Below are 23,385 nucleotides of genomic sequence, written 5' to 3'. Positions count from 1 at the left end.
GGCCGGTCGGTTATTTAGCCTGTTGTTTTGGCATGATTCGTTATTACCGGAATACGGTTTTCCTGAAACCTCTGCGCCCTGACTCCGTTCCCACCACTCCTAGTTTAATAACAACAACAATAGTTGTTGCTACTAACAATTTAACCCACCTGGAAACTCTCCTGTTGTGTTGCACCAGCGACTCTTGATGATGATGATGATGATGAGACAATCTTAAAGCAAATTATTTCAAATTATTTATTTAACAAAGCATATTGAAGGCAAAAAAAACACAACATGATGGATGCCAATTTGTAGAAAAAGCAGGTTTAAGCAAAAGCTTGAAACATTATTGTTATAAAAAGCGGTCAGAAACGAAGGAACTAACTTTAGACTACTAGGACTCATTCTGCAGATCTGTAGGTAGCGTAGTACGGAAAACGTTGTCCTCGCAGTTCGGTACTTCCATCACGTCTGCTTGAATCTAGTAGCCTACAGCACAGTCCCGTTTATGTAATACTGTCGGCGTCATTAAGAAAAGAATCACATCTCAAGCAATACACACACAGGAAAACTATACGTGGCCCATGTTGGAATCAAACCCACAACTGTTGTTTCAAGCACCATGCAACACGAAAACCTTTCAGAAGTGTGACTCCTTGCAATTTATGTGTAGGCTACTGTAGCCTGATCCCAGAGCAGTCTATGCTCTTGCCAACTCCTATGGTCCTGTGGTCACACCAATGACCAATAGCAGTTGGCGAGACCGCAACAGATCTGGGACCAGGCTATGTAAACATATACATTTGACATTTAGCAGATGCTCTTATCCAGAGCGATTTAGGACTATTCAAATCAGATTTTTTTTTTAAGTGGAACTGTGTTAGAGCTGTCAAATCCGCAAGTGGCTCCCGAGATTATAACTGAAGTGGACATTGCCATTGGCTGCACAGAGTCACATTGAGAGAAAATCCCATGCAGCCTTGTTGACATGTTTGAACACTGGAAAATGTGAGATGTAATCTACACCTCGATTAGGATGATAAATATCCAAAACCCTAATCCTGATTATTTTCAATCCGAGGACAATTATTTCTACATAAGCCTACAGTTTCTCGTTCTGAACTTCAAAACGCGAGTGGCGTCAAGACAACGATCAAGAGCAGCTGGCTCAACGGTATGAACAACCAAAACGCCTCGGACACAACCAAAAACAGGCCATCAGTGCAAAAGAAGACAAATACAACAGTAAGGTACGAGTCGTTGTTGTTGGGTTCTAGGGGTTGCTAGGTAACCAATACTCTTTTAAAAAAACAGTGTAGTTTTGAAAAAGCTAAGAAATAAAAAAATAAAAATTTGGAGGTACTGTGTGTGTGTGTGTGTGTCTTCACTAGAGGTTCCATTCCTCTCTGCTATACTGCCAGCGGTATATGGAGGAGCGGTCGTTAAGGACATCCCAGATGCTGTCAGCTTCTTGCCAGTTATCCTCCCAGAACCTGAACTTCTGCTTGGGGATCTTACAATTACAGATTCTGTATAAAGACAACACAGCCATTGTTATTGAATTGATTGGTATAAGGATCCCCATTAGCTGTTGCAAAAGCAGTAGCTACTCTTCCTGGGGTCCACACAGCACATGACATAATACACAAGAGATTGATAACTGATAGATCATTTATACATTATAAATAATCTACTGATTTTAAAAGTGATAAACAAGTATACAGTCCTCCTTTGATGCACATGTACCGTATGTGTTCACTCAAATATAGAATGCAGGCTGTAGAACATAGAATGTAGAATGTAGGCTGTAGAACATAGGCTGTAGAATGTAGAATGTAGGCTGTAGAACATAGGCTGTAGAACATAGGCTGTAGAATGTAGAATGTAGGCTGTAGAACATAGGCTGTAGAATGTAGAATGTAGGCTGTAGAATGTAGAACGAAGGCTGTAGAATGTAGAATGTACGCTGTAGAATGTAGGCTGTAGAATGTAGAATGTAGGCTGTAGAATGTAGGCTGTAGAATGTAGAATGTAGGCTGTAGAATGTAGGCTGTAGAATGTAGGCTGTAGAATGTAGGCTGTAGAATGTAGGCTGTAGAATGTAGAATGTAGGCTGTAGAATGTAGGCTGTAGAATGTAGGCTGTAGAATGTAGGCTGTAGAATGTAGGCTGTAGAATATAGAATGTAGGCTGTAGAACGTAGAATGTAGGCTGTAGAATGTAGGCTGTAGAATGTAGAACGAAGGCTGTAGAATGTAGAATGTACGCTGTAGAATGTAGGCTGTAGAATGTAGAATGTAGGCTGTAGAACATAGGCTGTAGAATGTAGAATGTAGGCTGTAGAACATAGGCTGTAGAACATAGGCTGTAGAATGTAGAATGTAGGCTGTAGAACATAGGCTGTAGAATGTAGGCTGTAGAATGTAGAATGTAGGCTGTAGAATGTAGAACGAAGGCTGTAGAATGTAGAATGTACGCTGTAGAATGTAGGCTGTAGAATGTAGAATGTAGGCTGTAGAATGTAGGCTGTAGAATGTAGGCTGTAGAATGTAGGCTGTAGAATATAGAATGTAGGCTGTAGAACGTAGAATGTAGGCTGTAGAATGTAGGCTGTAGAACGTAGAATGTAGGCTGTAGAATGTAGGCTGTAGAATGTAGGCTGTAGAATGTAGGCTGTAGAACGTAGAATGTAGGCTGTAGAACGTAGGCTGTAGAATGTAGGCTGTATAATGTAGGCTGTAGAATGTAGGCTGTAGAATATAGAATGTAGGCTGTAGAACGAAGGCTGTAGAATGTAGGCTGTAGAACGTAGGCTGTAGAACGTAGAATGTAGGCTGTAGAACGTAGAATGTAGGCTGTAGAACGTAGGCTGTAGAACGTAGAATGTAGGCTGTAGAACATAGAACGTAGGCTGTAGAATGTAGAACATAGGCTGTAGAAAGTAGAATGTAGGCTGTAGAACGTAGAATGTAGGCTGTAGAACGTAGAATGTAGGCTGTAGAACGTAGAATGTAGGCTGTAGAACATAGAACGTAGGCTGTAGAATGTAGAACATAGGCTGTAGAAAGTAGAATGTAGGCTGTAGAACGTAGAATGTAGGCTGTAGAACGTAGGCTGTAGAACATAGAACGTAGGCTGTAGAACGTAGAATGTAGGCTATAGAACGTAGGCTGTAGAACGTAGAATGTAGGCTGTAGAATGTAGAATAAAGGCTGTAGAACATAGGCTGTAGAACGTAGAATGTAGGCTGTAGAACGTAGGCTGTAGAATGTAGGCTGTAGAACGTAGGCTGTAGAACGTAGGCTGTAGAATATAGAATGTAGGCTGTAGAATGTAGAATGAAGGCTGTAGAACGTAGGCTGTAGAACGTAGAATGTAGGCTGTAGAATGTAGGCTGTAGAATGTAGAACGAAGGCTGTAGAATGTAGAATGTACGCTGTAGAATGTAGGCTGTAGAATGTAGAATGTAGGCTGTAGAACATAGGCTGTAGAATGTAGAATGTAGGCTGTAGAACATAGGCTGTAGAACATAGGCTGTAGAATGTAGAATGTAGGCTGTAGAACATAGGCTGTAGAATGTAGGCTGTAGAATGTAGAATGTAGGCTGTAGAATGTAGAACGAAGGCTGTAGAATGTAGAATGTACGCTGTAGAATGTAGGCTGTAGAATGTAGAATGTAGGCTGTAGAATGTAGGCTGTAGAATGTAGGCTGTAGAATGTAGGCTGTAGAATATAGAATGTAGGCTGTAGAACGTAGAATGTAGGCTGTAGAATGTAGGCTGTAGAACGTAGAATGTAGGCTGTAGAATGTAGGCTGTAGAATGTAGGCTGTAGAATGTAGGCTGTAGAATGTAGGCTGTAGAACGTAGAATGTAGGCTGTAGAACGTAGGCTGTAGAATGTAGGCTGTATAATGTAGGCTGTAGAATGTAGGCTGTAGAATATAGAATGTAGGCTGTAGAACGAAGGCTGTAGAATGTAGGCTGTAGAACGTAGGCTGTAGAACGTAGAATGTAGGCTGTAGAACGTAGAATGTAGGCTGTAGAACGTAGGCTGTAGAACGTAGAATGTAGGCTGTAGAACATAGAACGTAGGCTGTAGAATGTAGAACATAGGCTGTAGAAAGTAGAATGTAGGCTGTAGAACGTAGAATGTAGGCTGTAGAACGTAGAATGTAGGCTGTAGAACGTAGAATGTAGGCTGTAGAACATAGAACGTAGGCTGTAGAATGTAGAACATAGGCTGTAGAAAGTAGAATGTAGGCTGTAGAACGTAGAATGTAGGCTGTAGAACGTAGGCTGTAGAACATAGAACGTAGGCTGTAGAACGTAGAATGTAGGCTATAGAACGTAGGCTGTAGAACGTAGAATGTAGGCTGTAGAATGTAGAATAAAGGCTGTAGAACATAGGCTGTAGAACGTAGAATGTAGGCTGTAGAACGTAGGCTGTAGAATGTAGGCTGTAGAACGTAGGCTGTAGAACGTAGGCTGTAGAATATAGAATGTAGGCTGTAGAATGTAGAATGAAGGCTGTAGAACGTAGGCTGTAGAACGTAGAATGTAGGCTGTAGAACGTAGGCTGTAGAACGTAGGCTGTAGAATGTAGAACGTAGGCTGTAGAACGTAGGCTGTAGAATATAGAATGTAGGCTGTAGAATGTAGAATGAAGGCTGTAGAACGTAGGCTGTAGAACGTAGAATGTAGGCTGTAGAACGTAGGCTGTAGAACGTAGAACATAGGCTGTAAAACGTAGGCTGTAGAACGTAGGCTGTAGAACGTAGAACATAGGCTGTAGAAAGTAGAATGTAGGCTGTAGAACGTAGAATGTAGGCTGTAGAACGTAGGCTGTAGAACATAGAACGTAGGCTGTAGAACGTAGAATGTAGGCTATAGAACGTAGGCTGTAGAACGTAGAATGTAGGCTGTAGAATGTAGAATAAAGGCTGTAGAACATAGGCTGTAGAACGTAGAATGTAGGCTGTAGAACGTAGGCTGTAGAATGTAGGCTGTAGAACGTAGGCTGTAGAACGTAGGCTGTAGAATATAGAATGTAGGCTGTAGAATGTAGAATGAAGGCTGTAGAACGTAGGCTGTAGAACGTAGAATGTAGGCTGTAGAATGTAGGCTGTAGAATGTAGAACGAAGGCTGTAGAATGTAGAATGTACGCTGTAGAATGTAGGCTGTAGAATGTAGAATGTAGGCTGTAGAACATAGGCTGTAGAATGTAGAATGTAGGCTGTAGAACATAGGCTGTAGAACATAGGCTGTAGAATGTAGAATGTAGGCTGTAGAACATAGGCTGTAGAATGTAGGCTGTAGAATGTAGAATGTAGGCTGTAGAATGTAGAACGAAGGCTGTAGAATGTAGAATGTACGCTGTAGAATGTAGGCTGTAGAATGTAGAATGTAGGCTGTAGAATGTAGGCTGTAGAATGTAGGCTGTAGAATGTAGGCTGTAGAATATAGAATGTAGGCTGTAGAACGTAGAATGTAGGCTGTAGAATGTAGGCTGTAGAATGTAGAATGTAGGCTGTAGAATGTAGGCTGTAGAATGTAGGCTGTAGAATGTAGGCTGTAGAATGTAGGCTGTAGAACGTAGAATGTAGGCTGTAGAACGTAGGCTGTAGAATGTAGGCTGTATAATGTAGGCTGTAGAATGTAGGCTGTAGAATATAGAATGTAGGCTGTAGAACGAAGGCTGTAGAATGTAGGCTGTAGAACGTAGGCTGTAGAACGTAGAATGTAGGCTGTAGAACGTAGAATGTAGGCTGTAGAACGTAGGCTGTAGAACGTAGAATGTAGGCTGTAGAACATAGAACGTAGGCTGTAGAATGTAGAACATAGGCTGTAGAAAGTAGAATGTAGGCTGTAGAACGTAGAATGTAGGCTGTAGAACGTAGAATGTAGGCTGTAGAACGTAGAATGTAGGCTGTAGAACATAGAACGTAGGCTGTAGAATGTAGAACATAGGCTGTAGAAAGTAGAATGTAGGCTGTAGAACGTAGAATGTAGGCTGTAGAACGTAGGCTGTAGAACATAGAACGTAGGCTGTAGAACGTAGAATGTAGGCTATAGAACGTAGGCTGTAGAACGTAGAATGTAGGCTGTAGAATGTAGAATAAAGGCTGTAGAACATAGGCTGTAGAACGTAGAATGTAGGCTGTAGAACGTAGGCTGTAGAATGTAGGCTGTAGAACGTAGGCTGTAGAACGTAGGCTGTAGAATATAGAATGTAGGCTGTAGAATGTAGAATGAAGGCTGTAGAACGTAGGCTGTAGAACGTAGAATGTAGGCTGTAGAACGTAGGCTGTAGAACGTAGGCTGTAGAATGTAGAACGTAGGCTGTAGAACGTAGGCTGTAGAATATAGAATGTAGGCTGTAGAATGTAGAATGAAGGCTGTAGAACGTAGGCTGTAGAACGTAGAATGTAGGCTGTAGAACGTAGGCTGTAGAACGTAGAACATAGGCTGTAAAACGTAGGCTGTAGAACGTAGGCTGTAGAACGTAGAACATAGGCTGTAGAACGTAGGCTGTAGAACGTAGAATGTAGGATGTAGAACGTAGGCTGTAGAACGTAGAATGTAGGCTGTAGAACGTAGGCTGTAGAATGTAGAATGTAGAACGTAGGCTGTAGAACGTAGGCTGCAGAACGTAGAATGTAGGCTGTAGAACGTAGAATGTAGGCTGTAGAATGTAGGCTGTAGAATGTAGGCTGTAGAACGTAGAATGTAGGCTGTAGAACATAGAACGTAGGCTGTAGAATGTAGAACATAGGCTGTAGAAAGTAGAATGTAGGCTGTAGAACGTAGAATGTAGGCTGTAGAACGTAGAATGTAGGCTGTAGAACGTAGAATGTAGGCTGTAGAACATAGAACGTAGGCTGTAGAATGTAGAACGTAGGCTGTAGAATGTAGAACATAGGCTGTAGAAAGTAGAATGTAGGCTGTAGAACGTAGAATGTAGGCTGTAGAACGTAGGCTGTAGAACATAGAACGTAGGCTGTAGAACGTAGAATGTAGGCTGTAGAACGTAGGCTGTAGAACGTAGAATGTAGGCTGTAGAATGTAGAATAAAGGCTGTAGAACATAGGCTGTAGAACGTAGAATGTAGGCTGTAGAACGTAGGCTGTAGAATGTAGGCTGTAGAACGTAGGCTGTAGAACGTAGGCTGTAGAATATAGAATGTAGGCTGTAGAATGTAGAATGAAGGCTGTAGAACGTAGGCTGTAGAACGTAGAATGTAGGCTGTAGAACGTAGGCTGTAGAACGTAGGCTGTAGAATGTAGAACGTAGGCTGTAGAACGTAGGCTGTAGAATATAGAATGTAGGCTGTAGAATGTAGAATGAAGGCTGTAGAACGTAGGCTGTAGAACGTAGAATGTAGGCTGTAGAACGTAGGCTGTAGAACGTAGAACATAGGCTGTAAAACGTAGGCTGTAGAACGTAGGCTGTAGAACGTAGAACATAGGCTGTAGAACGTAGGCTGTAGAACGTAGAATGTAGGATGTAGAACGTAGGCTGTAGAACGTAGAATGTAGGCTGTAGAACGTAGGCTGTAGAATGTAGAATGTAGAACGTAGGCTGTAGAACGTAGGCTGCAGAACGTAGAATGTAGGCTGTAGAACGTAGAATGTAGGCTGTAGAATGTAGGCTGTAGAATGTAGGCTGTAGAACGTAGAATGTAGGCTGTAGAACGTAGAATGTAGGAAGTAGAACGTAGGCTGTAGAATGTAGAATGTAGGAAGTAGAATATAGAATGTAGGCTGTAGAACGTAGGCTGTAGAATGTAGAACGTAGGCTGTAGAATATAGGCTGTAGAATATAGGCTGTAGAATAAAGAATGTAGGCTGTAGAATGTAGGCTGTAGAACATAGGCTGTAGAATATAGAATGTAGGCTGTAAAATATAGAATGTAGGCTGTAGAATGTAGGCTGTAGAACGTAGAATGTAGGCTGTAGAACGTAGAATGTAGGAAGTAGAACGTAGGCTGTAGAATGTAGGCTGTAGAACATAGGCTGTAGAATGTAGAACGTAGGCTGTAGAATATAGGCTGTAGAATATAGGCTGTAGAATAAAGAATGTAGGCTGTAGAATGTAGGCTGTAGAACATAGGCTGTAGAATATAGAATTTTGGCTGTAGAATATAGAATGTAGGCTGTAAAATATAGAATGTAGGCTGTAGAATATAGAATGTAGGCTGAAGAACGTAGGCTGTAGAATATAGAATGTTGGCTGTAGAAAGTAGGCTATAGAATGTAGGCTGTAGAATGTAGGCTGTAGAATATAGAATGTAGGATGTAGAACGTAGGCTGTAGAATATAGAATGTAGGCTATAGAATGTAGGCTGTAGAATGTAGGCTATAGAATGTAGGCTATAGAATATAGGCTGTAGAATGTAGGCTGTAGAATAAAGAATGTAGGCTGTAGAATGTAGGCTGTAGAATATAGAATGTAGGCTGTAGCACGTAGGCTATAGAATGTAGGCTGTAGAACGTAGGCTGTATAATATAGAATGTAGGCTGTAGAACGTAGGCTATAGAATGTAGGCTGTAGAACGTAGGCTGTATAATATAGAATGTAGGCTGTAGAACGTAGGCTATAGAATGTAGGCTGTAGAACGTAGGCTGTAGAATATAGAATGTAGGCTGTAGAACGTAGGCTATAGAATGTAGGCTGTAGAACGTAGGCTGTATAATATAGAATGTAGGCTGTAGAACGTAGGCTATAGAATGTAGGCTGTAGAACGTAGGCTGTAGAATATAGAATGTAGGATGTAGAAGGTAGGCTGTAGAATATAGAATATAGGCTGTAGAACGTAGGCTATAGAATGTAGGCTGTAGAACGTAGGCTGTAGAATATAGAATGTAGGCTTTAGAATATAGAATGTAGGCTGTAGAATGTAGGCTGTAGAATGTAGGCTGTAGAATAAAAAATGTAGGCTGTAGATTAAAGAATGTAGTCTGTAGAATGTACACTGTAGAACGTAGGCTGTAGAATGTAGGCTGTAAAATGTAGGCTTTAGAATATTGAATGTAGGCTGTAGAATATAGAATGTAGGCTGTAGAATATAGAATGTAGGCTGTAGAATATAGAATGTAAGCTGTAGAATATAGAATGTAGGCTGTAGAATATAGAATGTAGGCTGTAGAATATAGAATGTAGGCTGTAGAATATAGAATGTAGTCCAATAATGTAGTCTGTAGAATATAGTCCAATAATGTAGTCTGTAGAATATAGAATGTAGGTAGTAGAATATAGAATGTAGGCTGGAGAACGTAGGCTGTAGAATGTAGGCTGTAGAATGTAGGCTGTAGAAAATAGAATGTAGGCTGTAGAATGTAGAATGTAGGCTGTAGAACGTAGGCTATAGAATATAGAATGTAGGCTGTAGAACGGAGGCTGTAGAACGTAGGCTGTAGTATAAAGAATGTAGGCTGTAGAATGTAGGCTGTAGAACGTAGGCTGTAGAACGTAGGCTGTAGAATATAGAATGTAGGCTATAGAATGTAGGCTATAGAATGTAGGCTATAGAATATAGAATGTAGAATGTAGGCTGTAGAATAAAGAATGTAGGCTGTAGAATGTACGCTGTAGAACGTAGGCTGTAGAATATAGAATGTAGGCTGTAGAATATAGGCTGTAGAATGTAGGCTGTATAATATAGGCTGTAGAATAAAGAATGTAGGCTGGAGAACGTAGACTGTAGAATGTAGGCTGTAAAATGTAGGCTGTGGAATATAGAATGTAGGCTGTAGAATATTGAATGTAGGCTGTAGAATATAGAATGTAGGTTGTAGAATATAGAATGTAGGCTGTAGAATATAGAATGTAGGCTGTAGAATATAGAATGTAGTCTGTAGAATATAGAATGTAGTCCAATAATGTAGTCTGTAGAATATAGAATGTAGTCCAATAATGTATGTAGAATATAGAATGTAGGCTGTAGAATATAGAATGTAGGCTGGAGAACGTAGGCTGTAGAATGTAGGCTGTAGAATGTAGGCTGTAGAATTTAGAATGTAGGCTGTAGAATGTAGAATGTAGGCTGTAGAACGTAGGCTATAGAATATAGAATGTAGGCTGTAGAACGTAGGCTGTAGAATATAGAATGTAGGCTGTAGAATGTAGGCTGTAGAATATAGAATGTAGGCTGTAGAATATAGAATGTAGGCTGTAGAACGTAGGCTGTAGAATATAGGCTGTAGAATATAGAATGTAGGCTGTAGAACGTAGACTGTAGAATATAGAATGTAGGCTGTAGAACGTAGGCTATAGAATGTAGGCTGTAGAACATAGTCTGTAGAATATAGAACGTAGGCTGTAGAACATAGGCTGTAGAACGTAGGCTATAGAATGTCGGCTGTAGAACATAGGCTGTAGAACGTAGGCTATAGAATGTAGGCTGTAGAACATAGGCTGTAGAATATAGAATGTAGCCTCTAGAATATAGGCTGTAGAATATAGAATGTAGGCTGTAGAATGTAGGCTGTAGAACGTAGGCTGTAGAATATAGAATGTAGTCTGTAGAATATAGAATGTAGGCTGTAGAATATAGAATGTAGACTGTACAATATAGAATGTAGGATGTACAATATAGAATGTAGGCTGTACAATATAGAATGTAGGCTGTAGAATTTTGTCTGTAGAATATAGAATGTAGTCTGTAGAATATAGAATGTAGTCTATAGAATGTAGTCTGTAGAATATAGAATGTAGGCTGTAGAATTTTGTCTGTAGAATATAGAATGTAGTCTGTAGAATATAGAATGTAGTCTATAGAATGTAGTCTGTAGAATATAGAATGTAGGCTGTAGAATATAGAATGTAGTCTGTAGAACATAGAATGTAGTCTGTAGAAAATAGATTGTAGAACATAGAACGTAGGCTGTAGAATATAGAATGTAGGCTGTAGAATATAGAACGTAGGCTGTACAATATAGAATGTAGTCTGTAGAATGTATAACATAGAATGTAGAACGTCTCCCGAGTGGCACATCTCAGTGCTAGAGTTGTGGGCTTGACTACCAACAACGACAAGACAGCCTGAAGGGAGGAAGTGAGGATGCTGGGAGTGTGGTGCCAGGAAAACAACCTCTCACTCAACATAAAAAAAATCTAAAGGAGATGATGGTGGACTTCAGGAAACAGCAGAGGGAGCATCGACGGGACAGCAAGTGGAGAAGGTGGAAAGTTTTAAGTTCCTATACAGATCTACTGTATCTTAGTCTATATGTTCTTTATTCTATTCCTTTACATAGATTTGTGTGTATTGGGTATATGTTGGGGAATTGTTAGATATTGCTTCACTGTTGGAGTTAGAAGCACAAGCATTTCACTACACCCGCATTAACATCTACTAAACACGTGTATTTGACCAATAACATTTGATTTGAAAGGTGTCACTGCAGACCCTGGTTCGATTCCGGGCTGTATCACAACAGTTTTAATAATAACTAAAGAGGTTGTCTCTTACCTGAATGTAGAATGTCTACAAAGAGGTTGTCTCTTACCTGAATGTAGGCTGTCTATGAAGAGGTTGTATCCTACCTGAATGTAGGCTGTCTATGAAGAGGTTGTATCCTACCTGAATGTAGGCTGTCTATGAAGAGGTTGTATCCTACCTGAATGTAGAATGTCTACGAAGAGGTTGTATCCTACCTGAATGTAGAATGTCTATGAAGAGGTTGTCTCTTACCTGAATGTAGAATGTCTACGAAGAGGTTTCACCCTACCTGAATGTAAAATGTAGGCTGTCTATGAAGAGGTTGTATCCTACCTGAATGTAGGCTGTCTATGAAGAGGTTGTATCCTACCTGAATGTAGAATGTCTACGAAGAGGTTGTCTCTTACCTGAATGTAGAATGTCTACGAAGAGGTTTCACCCTACCTGAATGTAAAATGTAGGCTGTCTAGGAAGAGGTTGCATCCTACCTGAATGTAGAATGTAGGCTGTCTATGAAGAGGTTGTATCCTACCTGAATGTAGGCTGTCTAGGAAGAGGTTGCATCCTACCTGAATGTAGGCTGTCTAGGAAGAGGTTGTATCCTACCTGAATGTAGGCTGTCTAGGAAGAGGTTGTCTCTGACCTGAATGTAGAATGTCTAGGAAGAGGTTGTCTCTGACCTGAATGTAGGCTGTCTATGAAGAGGTTGTATCCTACCTGAATGTAGGCTGTCTATGAAGAGGTTGTATCCTACCTGAATGTAGGCTGTCTAGGAAGAGGTTGTCTCTTACCTGAATGTAGAATGTCTAGGAAGAGGTTGTCTCTGACCTGAATGTAGGCTGTCTAGGAAGAGGTTGTATCCTACCTGAATGTAGGCTGTCTAGGAAGAGGTTGCATCCTACCTGAATGTAGAATGTAGGCTGTCTATGAAGTTGTATCCTACCTGAATGTAGGCTGTCTAGGAAGAGGTTGTATCCTACCTGAATGTAGGCTGTCTAGGAAGAGGTTGTATCCTACCTGAATGTAGGCTGTCTAGGAATAGGTTGTATCCTACCTGAATGTAGGCTGTCTAGGAAGAGGTTGTATCCTACCTGAATGTAGAATGTAGGCTGTCTAGGAAGAGGTTGTATCCTACCTGAATGTAGAATGTAGGCTGTCTAGGAAGAGGTTGTATCCTACCTGTACAGCTGGTTGATGGGGAAAGGGTTATTAGGATAACCTTGAGGCAGCTCCATCATAGTGATTTGATAGTCACCCTGACGCATCCCCTGGGAGGATAAATACTTTAATCAGAGACATAAATTGGTGTTTAAATCTGACTGAATGCCTCCGCCTGCATGCCTCCGCCTGCCTGCCTGCCTCCGCCTGCATGCCTCCGCCTGCCTGCCTCCGCCTGCCTGCCTCCGCCTGCCTGCCTGCCTCCGCCTGCCTGCCTGCCTCCACCTGCCTGCCTGCCTACCTGCCTCCGCCTGGCTGCCTCCGCCTGCCTGCCTGCCTCCACCTGCCTGCCTGCCTACCTGCCTCCGCCTACCTGCCTCCGCCTGCCTGCCTGCCTGCCTGCCTCCGCCTGCCTGCCTCCGCCTGCCTGGCTTCCTCCGCCTGCCTCCCTGTGCGTACGGTCCAGTACATCACTGGGGCCAAACTTCCTGCCATCCAGTACCTCTATAATAGGCGGTGTCAGAGGAAAGCCTATAAAATTGTAGCCTCCACATTGACTCTGTACCGGTACCCCCTGTATATAGCCTCCACATTGACTCTGTACCGTAAGACCATGTATATAGCCTCCACATTGACTCTGTACCGGTACCACCTGTATATAGCCTCCACATTGACTCTGTACCGTAATACCCTGTATATAGCCTCCACATTGACTCTGTACCGGTACCCCCTGTATCTAGCCTCCACATGGACTCCGTACCGGTACCCGCTGTATATAGCCTCCACAGTGACTCTGGACCGGTACCCCCTGTATATAGCCTCCACATTGACTCTGTACCGGTACCCCCTGTATATAGCCTCCCCATTGACTCTGTACCGGTACCCCCTGTATATAGCCTCCACATTGTATCATTTTATCTGCAACAAGTAGATCTGATAGAAAATTACAAAAAATAACACACACACACACACACACACAGAGACGCACACACACACACACACACACACACACACACAGAGACACACACACACAGACACACACACACACAGACACACACACAAACACACACAGAGACACACACACACACACAGAGACACACACACACACACAGAGACACACACACACAGACACACACACACACACAGAGACACACACACAGAGACACACACACACACAGAGACACACACACACAGACAGACACACACAGTGGTTCTCACCATGGTGATATAGGGCCACATGTCAGAAAGAAAAGAGTGGATGTTGTAAACGATGATCGGATCCACACCTTCCTTCATGGCTCTAAAGACTGAAAAAAATAAAGCATGTCGGAATACTTTGAAGAATAAAACTGTGTGTGTGTCTGTCTCTGTGTGTGTGTGTGTGTGTCTGTCTCTGTGTGTGTGTGTGTGTGTGTGTGTGTGTGTGTGTGTGTGTGTGTGCGTCTCTGTGTGTGTGTGCGTGTGTGCGTCTCTGTGTGTGTGTGTGTGTGTGCGTGTGTGCGTCTCTGTGTGTGTGTGTGTGTCTGTCTCTGTGTGTGTGTGTGTGTGTGTGTGTGTGTCTGTCTGTCTGTGTGTGTGCGTCTCTGTGTGTGTGTGTGTGTGTGTGTCTGTCTCTGTGTGTGTGTGTGTGTGTGTCTGTCTGTGTGTGTGCGTCTGTGTGTTTGTGTGTGTGTGCGTGTGTGCGTCTCTGTGTGTGTGTGTGTGCGTGCGTGCGTGTGTGTCTGTCTGTGTGTGTGTGTGTGTGTGTGTGTGTGTGCGTCTCTGTGTGTGTGTGTGCGTGCGTGCGTGCGTGTGTGCGTGTGTGCGCGTCTCTGTGTGTGTGTATAGTGATACCTACCATCTTGTCTATTCCACATATGGTTACGTGAGAAGTATTGTCTGTTCCAGTTGACCATAGCATGGTAGAAGGAGGCGGAGAACATCTGTCCACATCCAAATTTATCAAGGAGCTTTCTGGGAAAACACAATAAAATCATTACATCATTCTATCGTTACTGTATATTATTATATATTATTATTATTATTATTATTATTATTATTATTATTATTAAATGTTTATTATTGTATAGTATGTCATATATATATATATATATATATTACAAATAAAGTGTGAGTAGATGATCACTTTAGGAAACAAACCAACAGCTCAACTCAATACTTTCTTTCCTGTTATGCATTCATCAAAATGAAATCAAATTTGATGAGTCATATGGTGAAATGCTAAATACAACAGGTGTAGTAGATCTTACAGTGAAATGCTGAATACAACAGGTGTAGTAGACCTGACAGTGAAATGCTGAATACAACAGGTGTAGTAGACCTGACAGTGAAATGCTGAATACAACAGGTGTAGTAGACCTTACAGTGAAATGATGAATACAACAGGTGTAGTAGACCTGACAGTGAAATGCTGAATACAACAGGTGTAGTAGACCTGACAGTGAAATGCTGAATACAACAGGTGTAGTAGACCTTACAGTGAAATGCTGAATACAACAGGTGTAGTAGACCTCACAGTGAAATGCTGAATACAACAGGTGTAGTAGACCTCACAGTGAAATGCTGAATACAACAGGTGTAGTAGACCTTACAGTGAAATGCTGAATACAACAGGTGTAGTAGACCTCACAGTGAAATGCTGAATACAACAGGTGTAGTAGACCTCACAGTGAAATGCTGAATACAACAGGTGTAGTAGACCTGACAGTGAAATGCTGAATACAACAGGTGTAGTAGACCTTACAGTGAAATGCTGAATACAACAGGTGTAGTAGACCTCACAGTGAAATGCTGAATACAACAGGTGTAGTAGACCTCACAGTGAAATGCTGAATACAACAGGTGTAGTAGACCTTACAGTGAAATGCTGAATACAACAGGTGTAGTAGACCTCACAGTGAAATGCTGAATACAACAGGTGTAGTAGACCTCACAGTGAAATGCTGAATACAACAGGTGTAGTAGACCTTACAGTGAAATGCTGAATACAACAGGTGTAGTAGACCTTACAGTGAAATGCTGAATACAACAGGTGTAGTAGACCTCACAGTGAAATGCTGAATACAACAGGTGTAGTAGACCTCACAGTGAAATGCTGAATACAACAGGTGTAGTAGACCTCACAGTGAAATTATAAATACAACAGGTGTAGTAGACCTTACAGTGAAATGCTGAATACAACAGGTGTAGTAGACCTCACAGTGAAATGCTGAATACAACAGGTGTAGTAGACCTCACAGTGAAATTCTGAATACAACAGGTGTAGTAGACCTCACAGTGAAATGCTGAATACAACAGGTGTAGTAGACCTCACAGTGAAATGCTGAATACAACAGGTGTAGTAGACCTCACAGTGAAATGCTGAATACAACAGGTGTAGTAGACCTTACAGTGAAATGCTGAATACAACAGGTGTAGTAGACCTTACAGTGAAATACTGAATACAACAGGTGTAGTAGACCTTACAGTGAAATGCTGAATACAACAGGTGTAGTAGACCTTACAGTGAAATGCTGAATACAACAGGTGTAGTAGACCTTACAGTGAAATGCTGAATACAACAGGTGTAGTAGACCTTACAGTGAAATGCTGAATACAACAGGTGTAGTAGACCTCACAGTGAAATGCTGAATACAACAGGTGTAGTAGACCTCACAGTGAAATGCTGAATACAACAGGTGTAGTAGACCTCACAGTGAAATGCTGAATACAACAGGTGTAGTAGACCTCACAGTGAAATGCTGAATACAACAGGTGTAGTAGACCTTACAGTGAAATGCTGAATACAACAGGTGTAGTAGACCTTACAGTGAAATGCTGAATACAACAGGTGTAGGTAGACCTCACAGTGAAATGCTGAATACAACAGGTGTAGTAGACCTTACAGTGAAGTGCTGAATACAACAGGTGTAGTAGACCTCACAGTGAAATGCTGAATACAACAGGTGTAGTAGACCTTACAGTGAAATGCTGAATACAACAGGTGTAGTAGACCTTACAGTGAAATGCTGAATACAACAGGTGTAGTAGACCTTACAGTGAAATGCTGAATACAACAGGTGTAGTAGACCTTACAGTGAAATGCTGAATACAACAGGTGTAGGTAGACCTCACAGTGAAATGCTGAATACAACAGGTGTAGTAGACCTTACAGTGAAATGCTGAATACAACAGGTGTAGTAGACCTCACAGTGAAATGCTGAATACAACAGGTGTAGTAGACCTTACAGTGAAATGCTGAATACAACAGGTGTAGTAGACCTCAGTGAAATGCTTACTTACGAGCCCCTAAACAACAATGCAGTTTAGAAAATAAATTTAAAAAAACATGAAGAATAAGAGATATAAGTAACAAGTAATTAAAGAGCAGCAGTAATGTACATGTAGGTAGAGTTATTAAAAGTGACTGCATAGATGACAACAGAGAGTGGCAGTGGTGTGGAGAGAGGGTGGAAAATCGTCTTACAAATATAACACTTCAATAAAGGCTTTTAATACAAACATATCAGAAGCCGTGCCGTTTCCCTGAGCTCTGGCTCTGTATCTATACACATACAACATATGAGTCCATCCCACATGTAAATGAAGTTACTCCCCTCAGTCCATCTGCCACCATTATCTTTTAGTCTAAGCTTCCTGTTTGTTCACGGCCAATAACGCCCATATCTGCTTTCAGTTAGTTTATAATGGTGGCAAGACCCCTTCACGTCCTAAAAAAATAATATATGCCCAGCTATCCTATGGGCCTATCTCTTTGGCCTTCGTATTTATGTTTTAGCTTGGTGTGCTCTTTGGTATGTTGCCCTTATTAGGACTGGTAGACTGTATGTCCCTCCAACATTGGTGTGTCCAGCTTCTCCTACTTATGGCCTTGGTCATTATACTTATGGTTGTTCCACTCCATCTACTCTTTGGTATGCTGCCCTTTCCAGAATAGCAGATGCATTTAAGTGTCGCCTTCTCCTCTTGTTGTCTGATGTACACATGTTTTTGCTCTATAGTATTATATATATATATATATATATATATATGTCTCTTTTAGTAACATTATCTCCCACAGTGTCAATGCAAATAGTCTGGGTAGCCATTTGATTAGGCGTTCAGGAGTCTTATGGCTTTGGGGGGGGGTAGAAGCTGTTTAGAAGCCTCTTGGACCTAGACTTGGAGCTCCGGTACCGCTTGCCGTGTGGTAGCAGAGAGAACAGTCTATGACAAGGGTGGCTGGAGTGTTTGACCATTTTTAGGGCCTTCCTCTGACACCGCCTGGTATAGAGGTCCTGGATGGCTGGAAGTTTGGCCCCAGTGATGTACTGGGCTGACATGACCAGCCTTTCAAAGCACTTCATGGCTACAGACGTGAGTGCTACGGGTCGGTAGTCATTTAGGCAGGTTACCTTAGTGTTCTTGGGCACAGGCACTATGGTGGTCTGCTTAAAACATGTTGGTATTACAGACTCGGACAGGGAGAGGTTGAAAATGTCAGTGAAGACACTTGCCAGTTGGTCAGCACATGCTCGCAGTACACGTCCTGGTAATCCATCTGGCCCTGCGGCCTTGTGAATGTTGACCTGTCTAAAGGTATTAATCACATCGGCTGCGGAGAGCGCGATCACACAATCGTCCTTTACAGCTGGTGCTCTCATGCATGTTTCAGTGTTATTGGACTCGAAGCGAGCATAGAAGTAGTTCAGCTTGTCTGGTAGGCTTGTGTCACTGGGCAGCTTGCGGCTGTGCTTCCCTTTGTAGTCTGTAATGGTTTGCGAGCCCTGCCACATCCGATGGGCGTCGGAGCCGGTGTAGTACGATTCAATCTTAGTCCTGTATTGACACTTTGCCTGTTTGATGGTTCGTTGGAGGGCATAGCATGATTTCTAATAAGCTTCCGGGTTAGAGTCCCGCACCTTGAAAGTGGCAGCTCTAGCCTTTAGCTTGATGTGGATGTTGCCTGTAATCCATGGCTTCTGGTAGGGGTATGTACGTACGGTCACTGTGGGGACGATGTCATCGATGCACTTATTGATGAAGCCAATGACTGATGTGGTGTACTCCTCAATGCCATCGGAGGAATCCCAGAACATATTCCAGTCTGTGCTGCAAAACAGTCCTGTAGCTTAGCTTCATCTGAACACGTTTTTATTGATCTAGTCACTGGTGCTTCCTGCCTTAATTTTTGCTTGTAAGCAGGAATCAGCAGGGTAGAATTATGGTCAGATTTGCCAATTTGAGGGCAAGTGGGAGCTTTGTATGCTTCTCTGTGTGGTGGTCCAGAGATCTTTTCCCTCTGGTTGCAGATTTCACATGCTGATAGAAATTTGGTAAAACGGATTTAAGTTACCCTGCATTAAATTCCCCAGCTACTAGGAGCGCCGCCTCTGGGTGAGCATTCTTGTTTGCTTATGGCAGAATACAGCTCATTCAATGCTGTCTTAGTGCCAGCCTCTGACTGTGCTGGTATATAAACAGCTACAAAGAATACAGATGAGGTAGGTAGTGTGGTCTACAGCTTATCATGATATACTCTACCTCAGGCGAGCAATAGCTCGAGACTTCCTTAGATATCGTGCACCAGCTGTTTTTTAGAAAAATACATAGTTCCTTGTCTTAACAGACACCACTGTTCTATCCTGCCGGTACAGTGTATAAACAACCAGTATGTTGATAGTGTCGTCGTTCAGCCACGACTCCGTGAAGCATAAGATATTACAGATTTTAAAGTCCCGTTGGTAGTTTAATCTTCCCCGTAACTCGTTGATTTTATTCTCCAAAGATTGCACGTTTGTTGGCAGAATGGAAGGAAGTGGGGGTTTATTCGATCGCCTACAAATTCTCAGAAGGCAGCCCGCTCTCCGGCCCCTCTTCACGCAAATCACGGGGATCTGGGCCTGTTTCCAAGGGAGCAGTCAGAGTCGTGAAAGGAGATGTCCTGGGGCTGGATTCACAAAACTTTCTTTAAGAAATGTCCTTTTTAACTGCCATTTTTCTCCTTAACTAGACTTATGAAGAAAGTTAAGCAAAGTTGCTATTCCTCAATAAAGTTATTGGAAATTTTCTTTAGGTTTTTCCTCAGTTTCTTTCTAAGAAAACAATTAAGAAGAAACACGCATTATCTAGTGTAACAGTATAGCTTCCGTCCCTCTCCTCGCCTCGAACCAGGGACCCTCTGCACACATCGACAACTGACACCCTTGAAGCATCGCTCCACAAAAGCCGCGGCCCTTGCGGAGCAAGGGGAACCACTACTTCAAGGTCTCAGAGCGAGTGACATCACCGATTGAAATGCTATTAGCGCGCACCACCGCTAACTAGCTAGCCGTTGCATATTGGTTACACTAGCTAGCTTGTAATTAACTATATATTACAATATATAGCCAGCAGCATACCACTCAGTATACCACCCTGCATACCACTGCTGGCTTGCTTCTGAAGCTAAGCAGGGTTGGTCCTGGTCAGTCCCTGGATGGGAGACCAGATGCTGCTAGAAGTGGTGTAGGAGGCACTCTTTCCTCTGGTCTAAAAAAAATATCCCAGGGCAGTGATTGGGGACACTGCCCTGTGTAGGGTGCCGTCTTTCGGATGGGATGTTAAATGAGTGTCCTGTCTCTCTGAGGTCATTAAAGATCCCATGGCACTTATCGTAAGAGTAGGGGTGTTAACCCTGGTGTCCTGGCTAAATTCCCAATCTGGCACTCAAACCATCACAGTCACCTAATAATCCCCAGTTTACAATTGTGAATGTGTTCTCAGTCACCTGACCTGGTAAAATAACAGATAAATAAAATAAATATCCTAGAAATGTTAAATAGCTAGCGCTATCTTGTCAAGTTGCAAAGAACTTGGACCACTTCATTTTTACAGAGTCATTGTCCCTTGCCATAGCCCCTGACGGCAGAGACAGACTCGGCCACTCCAGCCCATCCTTTCTTTTTGGTCTCTGTAGTGACCCCGCAGTTAACAACAGTGTTGCCAACTAATTTTCTGGGTTAGAGACAGGTTGATTTGTTGCTAAATGACGTTGTGATGTCATTGCGTGATAACGTAAAGCTGGGTCATTACGTAGAATACACAATAACGTTTACTCAAATTGAACTGGCCATCTCGGGAAAAAAATAAATATGATTTGACATTTGTTCAGTTACAGACTCCCTCCCACTCGTTTCTGTACAATTTTGATTGAGACATGTTGATTGATGTTGTAAGTTCTGTTCAAGATCAAAACATTCGTGACCAACTACTATATTCATTGGGTTTGTCTCGTCGAACCCGAACTACTGCCGACGTCACTCACACGGCACTATGGCAACCAGGCCACTGCGTGTTGTGACTGAGTGTGTGACAGAGAAACTCGTTGTTGTGTCATTTAGAGGGAAAATACGTGCATTTTAGTATTCGAGTCACTTTTCAAAAGTTGCTAAAAGTTCCAAATACATTTTTAAAAGTAGCTAAATTTGTGGCTAGGTGCTGTTAGCAAGGGTAGTCTGAAAAGTTGCTAAATCTAGCAACAAAATGTCTAAATTGGCATCACTGGTTAGCAAGTCTCCCCAAACAGCAATCTTTTCCTGGCTGCTATTTCCAATACCCTCACTTCAATCTCCTTTCTTGGTTATCCATTTCTGATTATGATATAGGTAGTCTGGTGGCTATAATGTGTGAGAAATAACGAAATAACCAAATCCTCGTTCCTGTTACACAGGCGTATTTATTGGTCACTAATGTCACATAATATATTTACGAAGTTCCACACAAAACTACGAATTCCTAAGAACATTTTGAGGAATTGCATTTACCAACTCTTATAAACGTCCTATTTGTTTCCCCCCCCCCCCCCCCCCCCCTTAAGAAACTTCTTAAGTGTTTTCGTAAGTAACGTTTTGTGAATCCGGTCTCTGATGTCAAGACGTTATTTTCGGTCATAAGAAACGGAAGCGTCAACATTATGTACAAAATAAGTTACAAACAACGCAAATTAAACGAAGAAGAAAGAAAAAACCCTCCACACAGTCGGTTGGGGGTCACGTAAAACGTCTGCCTGACGGGGGATGAAAGGATGGAGTAGCCTACCTTGCATAGAACTTCTTTCCAACTCCGGGCAAACCTCTGATAATGATGAGATTCTTTTTGCTTCGTTTTCGTCTTCTTCCATTCGCCATTTTGTCTTTTACACCTCCTTATCAACAGCACATCACCAGATGTCCTCTGTGGTTCAGAGAACACGCCCTAACATAGACACTGGGAGAACTATTATTTTAAAAATGTAGAAAATCAACTTGTTGCTTTTTTTCCGGCGCAACAAATAGTTACTTTAAAGGTGACTAAAAACGAATTGAATGCAGGTCCCCCCCGCCCCCCAAAAAGTACAACTTTTTCTAAACAATTTGAATACAGATCTAAGAAACTATTGGATTGGCTGCCTTCAAATAACGGCAGGGCTGTAATCTGGTACTGCATGTTGAAGGTAGAAATACAATGAATAGAGCATACACAATCTTCTACACTATTCCAATCCATCTGACAGTCATATTGGATCTACACAATAATGTCTATTTCTATCTGATCATTCAGTTAGTATACATAGCTCCAAGTGTACATGATCAAGTCAAACCAATTAACCAATTATATTTTATATAGATGATACTTTAAATACAATGTGAAGGTCAACTACTGTATGTCCCTACTGTATGTCTCTCTACTGTATGTCTCTCTGCTGTATGTCTCTCTACTGTATGTCTCTCTACTGTATGTCTCTCTGCTGTATGTCTCTCTACTGTATGTCTCTCTCCTGTATGTCTCTCTGCTGTATCTCTCTACTGTATGTCTCTCTACTGTATGTCTCTCTGCTGTATGTCTCTCTACTGTATGTCTCTCTGCTGTATGTCTCTCTACTGTATGTCTCTCTCCTGTATGTCTCTACTTTATGTCTCTCTACAGTATCTCTCTACTGTATGTCTCTCTACTGTATGTCTCTACTGTATGTCTCTACTGTATGTCTCTCTCCTGTATGTCTCTACTTTATGTCTCTCTACAGTATCTCTCTGCTGTATGTCTCTCTACTGTATGTCTCTCTCCTGTATGTCTCTACTTTATGTCTCTCTACAGTATCTCTCTACTGTATGTCTCTCTACTGTATGTCTCTACTGTATGTCTCTACTGTATGTCTCTACTGTATGCCTCTACTGTATGCCTCTACTGTATGCCTCTACTGTATGTCTCTCTACTGTGTGTCTCTTCTGTATGTCTCTCTACTGTATGTCTCTACTGTATGTCTCTCTACTGTTTGTCTCTACTGTATGTCTCTCTACTGTGTGTCTCTTCTGTATGTCTCTCTACTGTATGTCTCTACTTTATGTCTCTCTACTGTGTGTCTCTTCTGTATGTCTCTCTACTGTATGTCTCTACTTTATGTCTCTCTACAGTATCTCTCTACTGTATGTCTCTCTACGGTATGTCTCTACTGTATGTCTCTACTTTATGTCTCTCTACTGTATGTCTCTACTGTATGTCTCTACTGTATGCCTCTACTGTATGTCTCTACTGTATGTCTCTCTACTGTTTGTCTCTACTGTATGTCTCTCTGCTGTGTGTCTCTTCTGTATGTCTCTCTACTGTATGTCTCTACTGTATGTCTCTCTACTGTATGTCTCTCTACTTTATGTCTCTCTACTGTATGTCTCTACACTGTGTGTCTCTCTACTGTATGTCTCTACACTGTGTGTCTCTCTACTGTATGTCTCTCTACTGTATGTCTCTCTACTTTGTCTCTACTGTATGTCTCTACTGTATGTCTCTCTACTTTGTCTCTCTACTGTA

General features: G+C 41.9%; 1 protein-coding gene across 1 annotated transcript; it reads right to left on the bottom strand.

The window, feature by feature from the left end:
• Nucleotides 1-226: 226 nt before the first annotated feature.
• Nucleotides 227-21,966, bottom strand: LOC139417922 (NEDD4-binding protein 2-like 1). Its single transcript, XM_071166913.1, has 5 exons — nucleotides 21,640-21,966; nucleotides 14,420-14,535; nucleotides 13,801-13,889; nucleotides 12,604-12,692; nucleotides 227-1,511 (listed from the first exon to the last, which is right to left on the bottom strand). Exons 1-5 carry the CDS (start codon nucleotides 21,726-21,728, stop codon nucleotides 1,370-1,372), a joined length of 525 nt encoding a protein of 174 aa, XP_071023014.1. The 5' UTR covers nucleotides 21,729-21,966; the 3' UTR covers nucleotides 227-1,369.
• Between the last annotated feature and the right edge of the window lie 1,419 nt (nucleotides 21,967-23,385).

Source organism: Oncorhynchus clarkii, chromosome 10 (assembly GCF_045791955.1).
Source record: "Oncorhynchus clarkii lewisi isolate Uvic-CL-2024 chromosome 10, UVic_Ocla_1.0, whole genome shotgun sequence".
Lineage (NCBI taxonomy): Eukaryota > Metazoa > Chordata > Actinopteri > Salmoniformes > Salmonidae > Oncorhynchus > Oncorhynchus clarkii.
The sequence above is the reverse complement of the archived record's forward strand: the minus strand, read 5'-3'. Positions and strand labels throughout refer to the sequence as shown.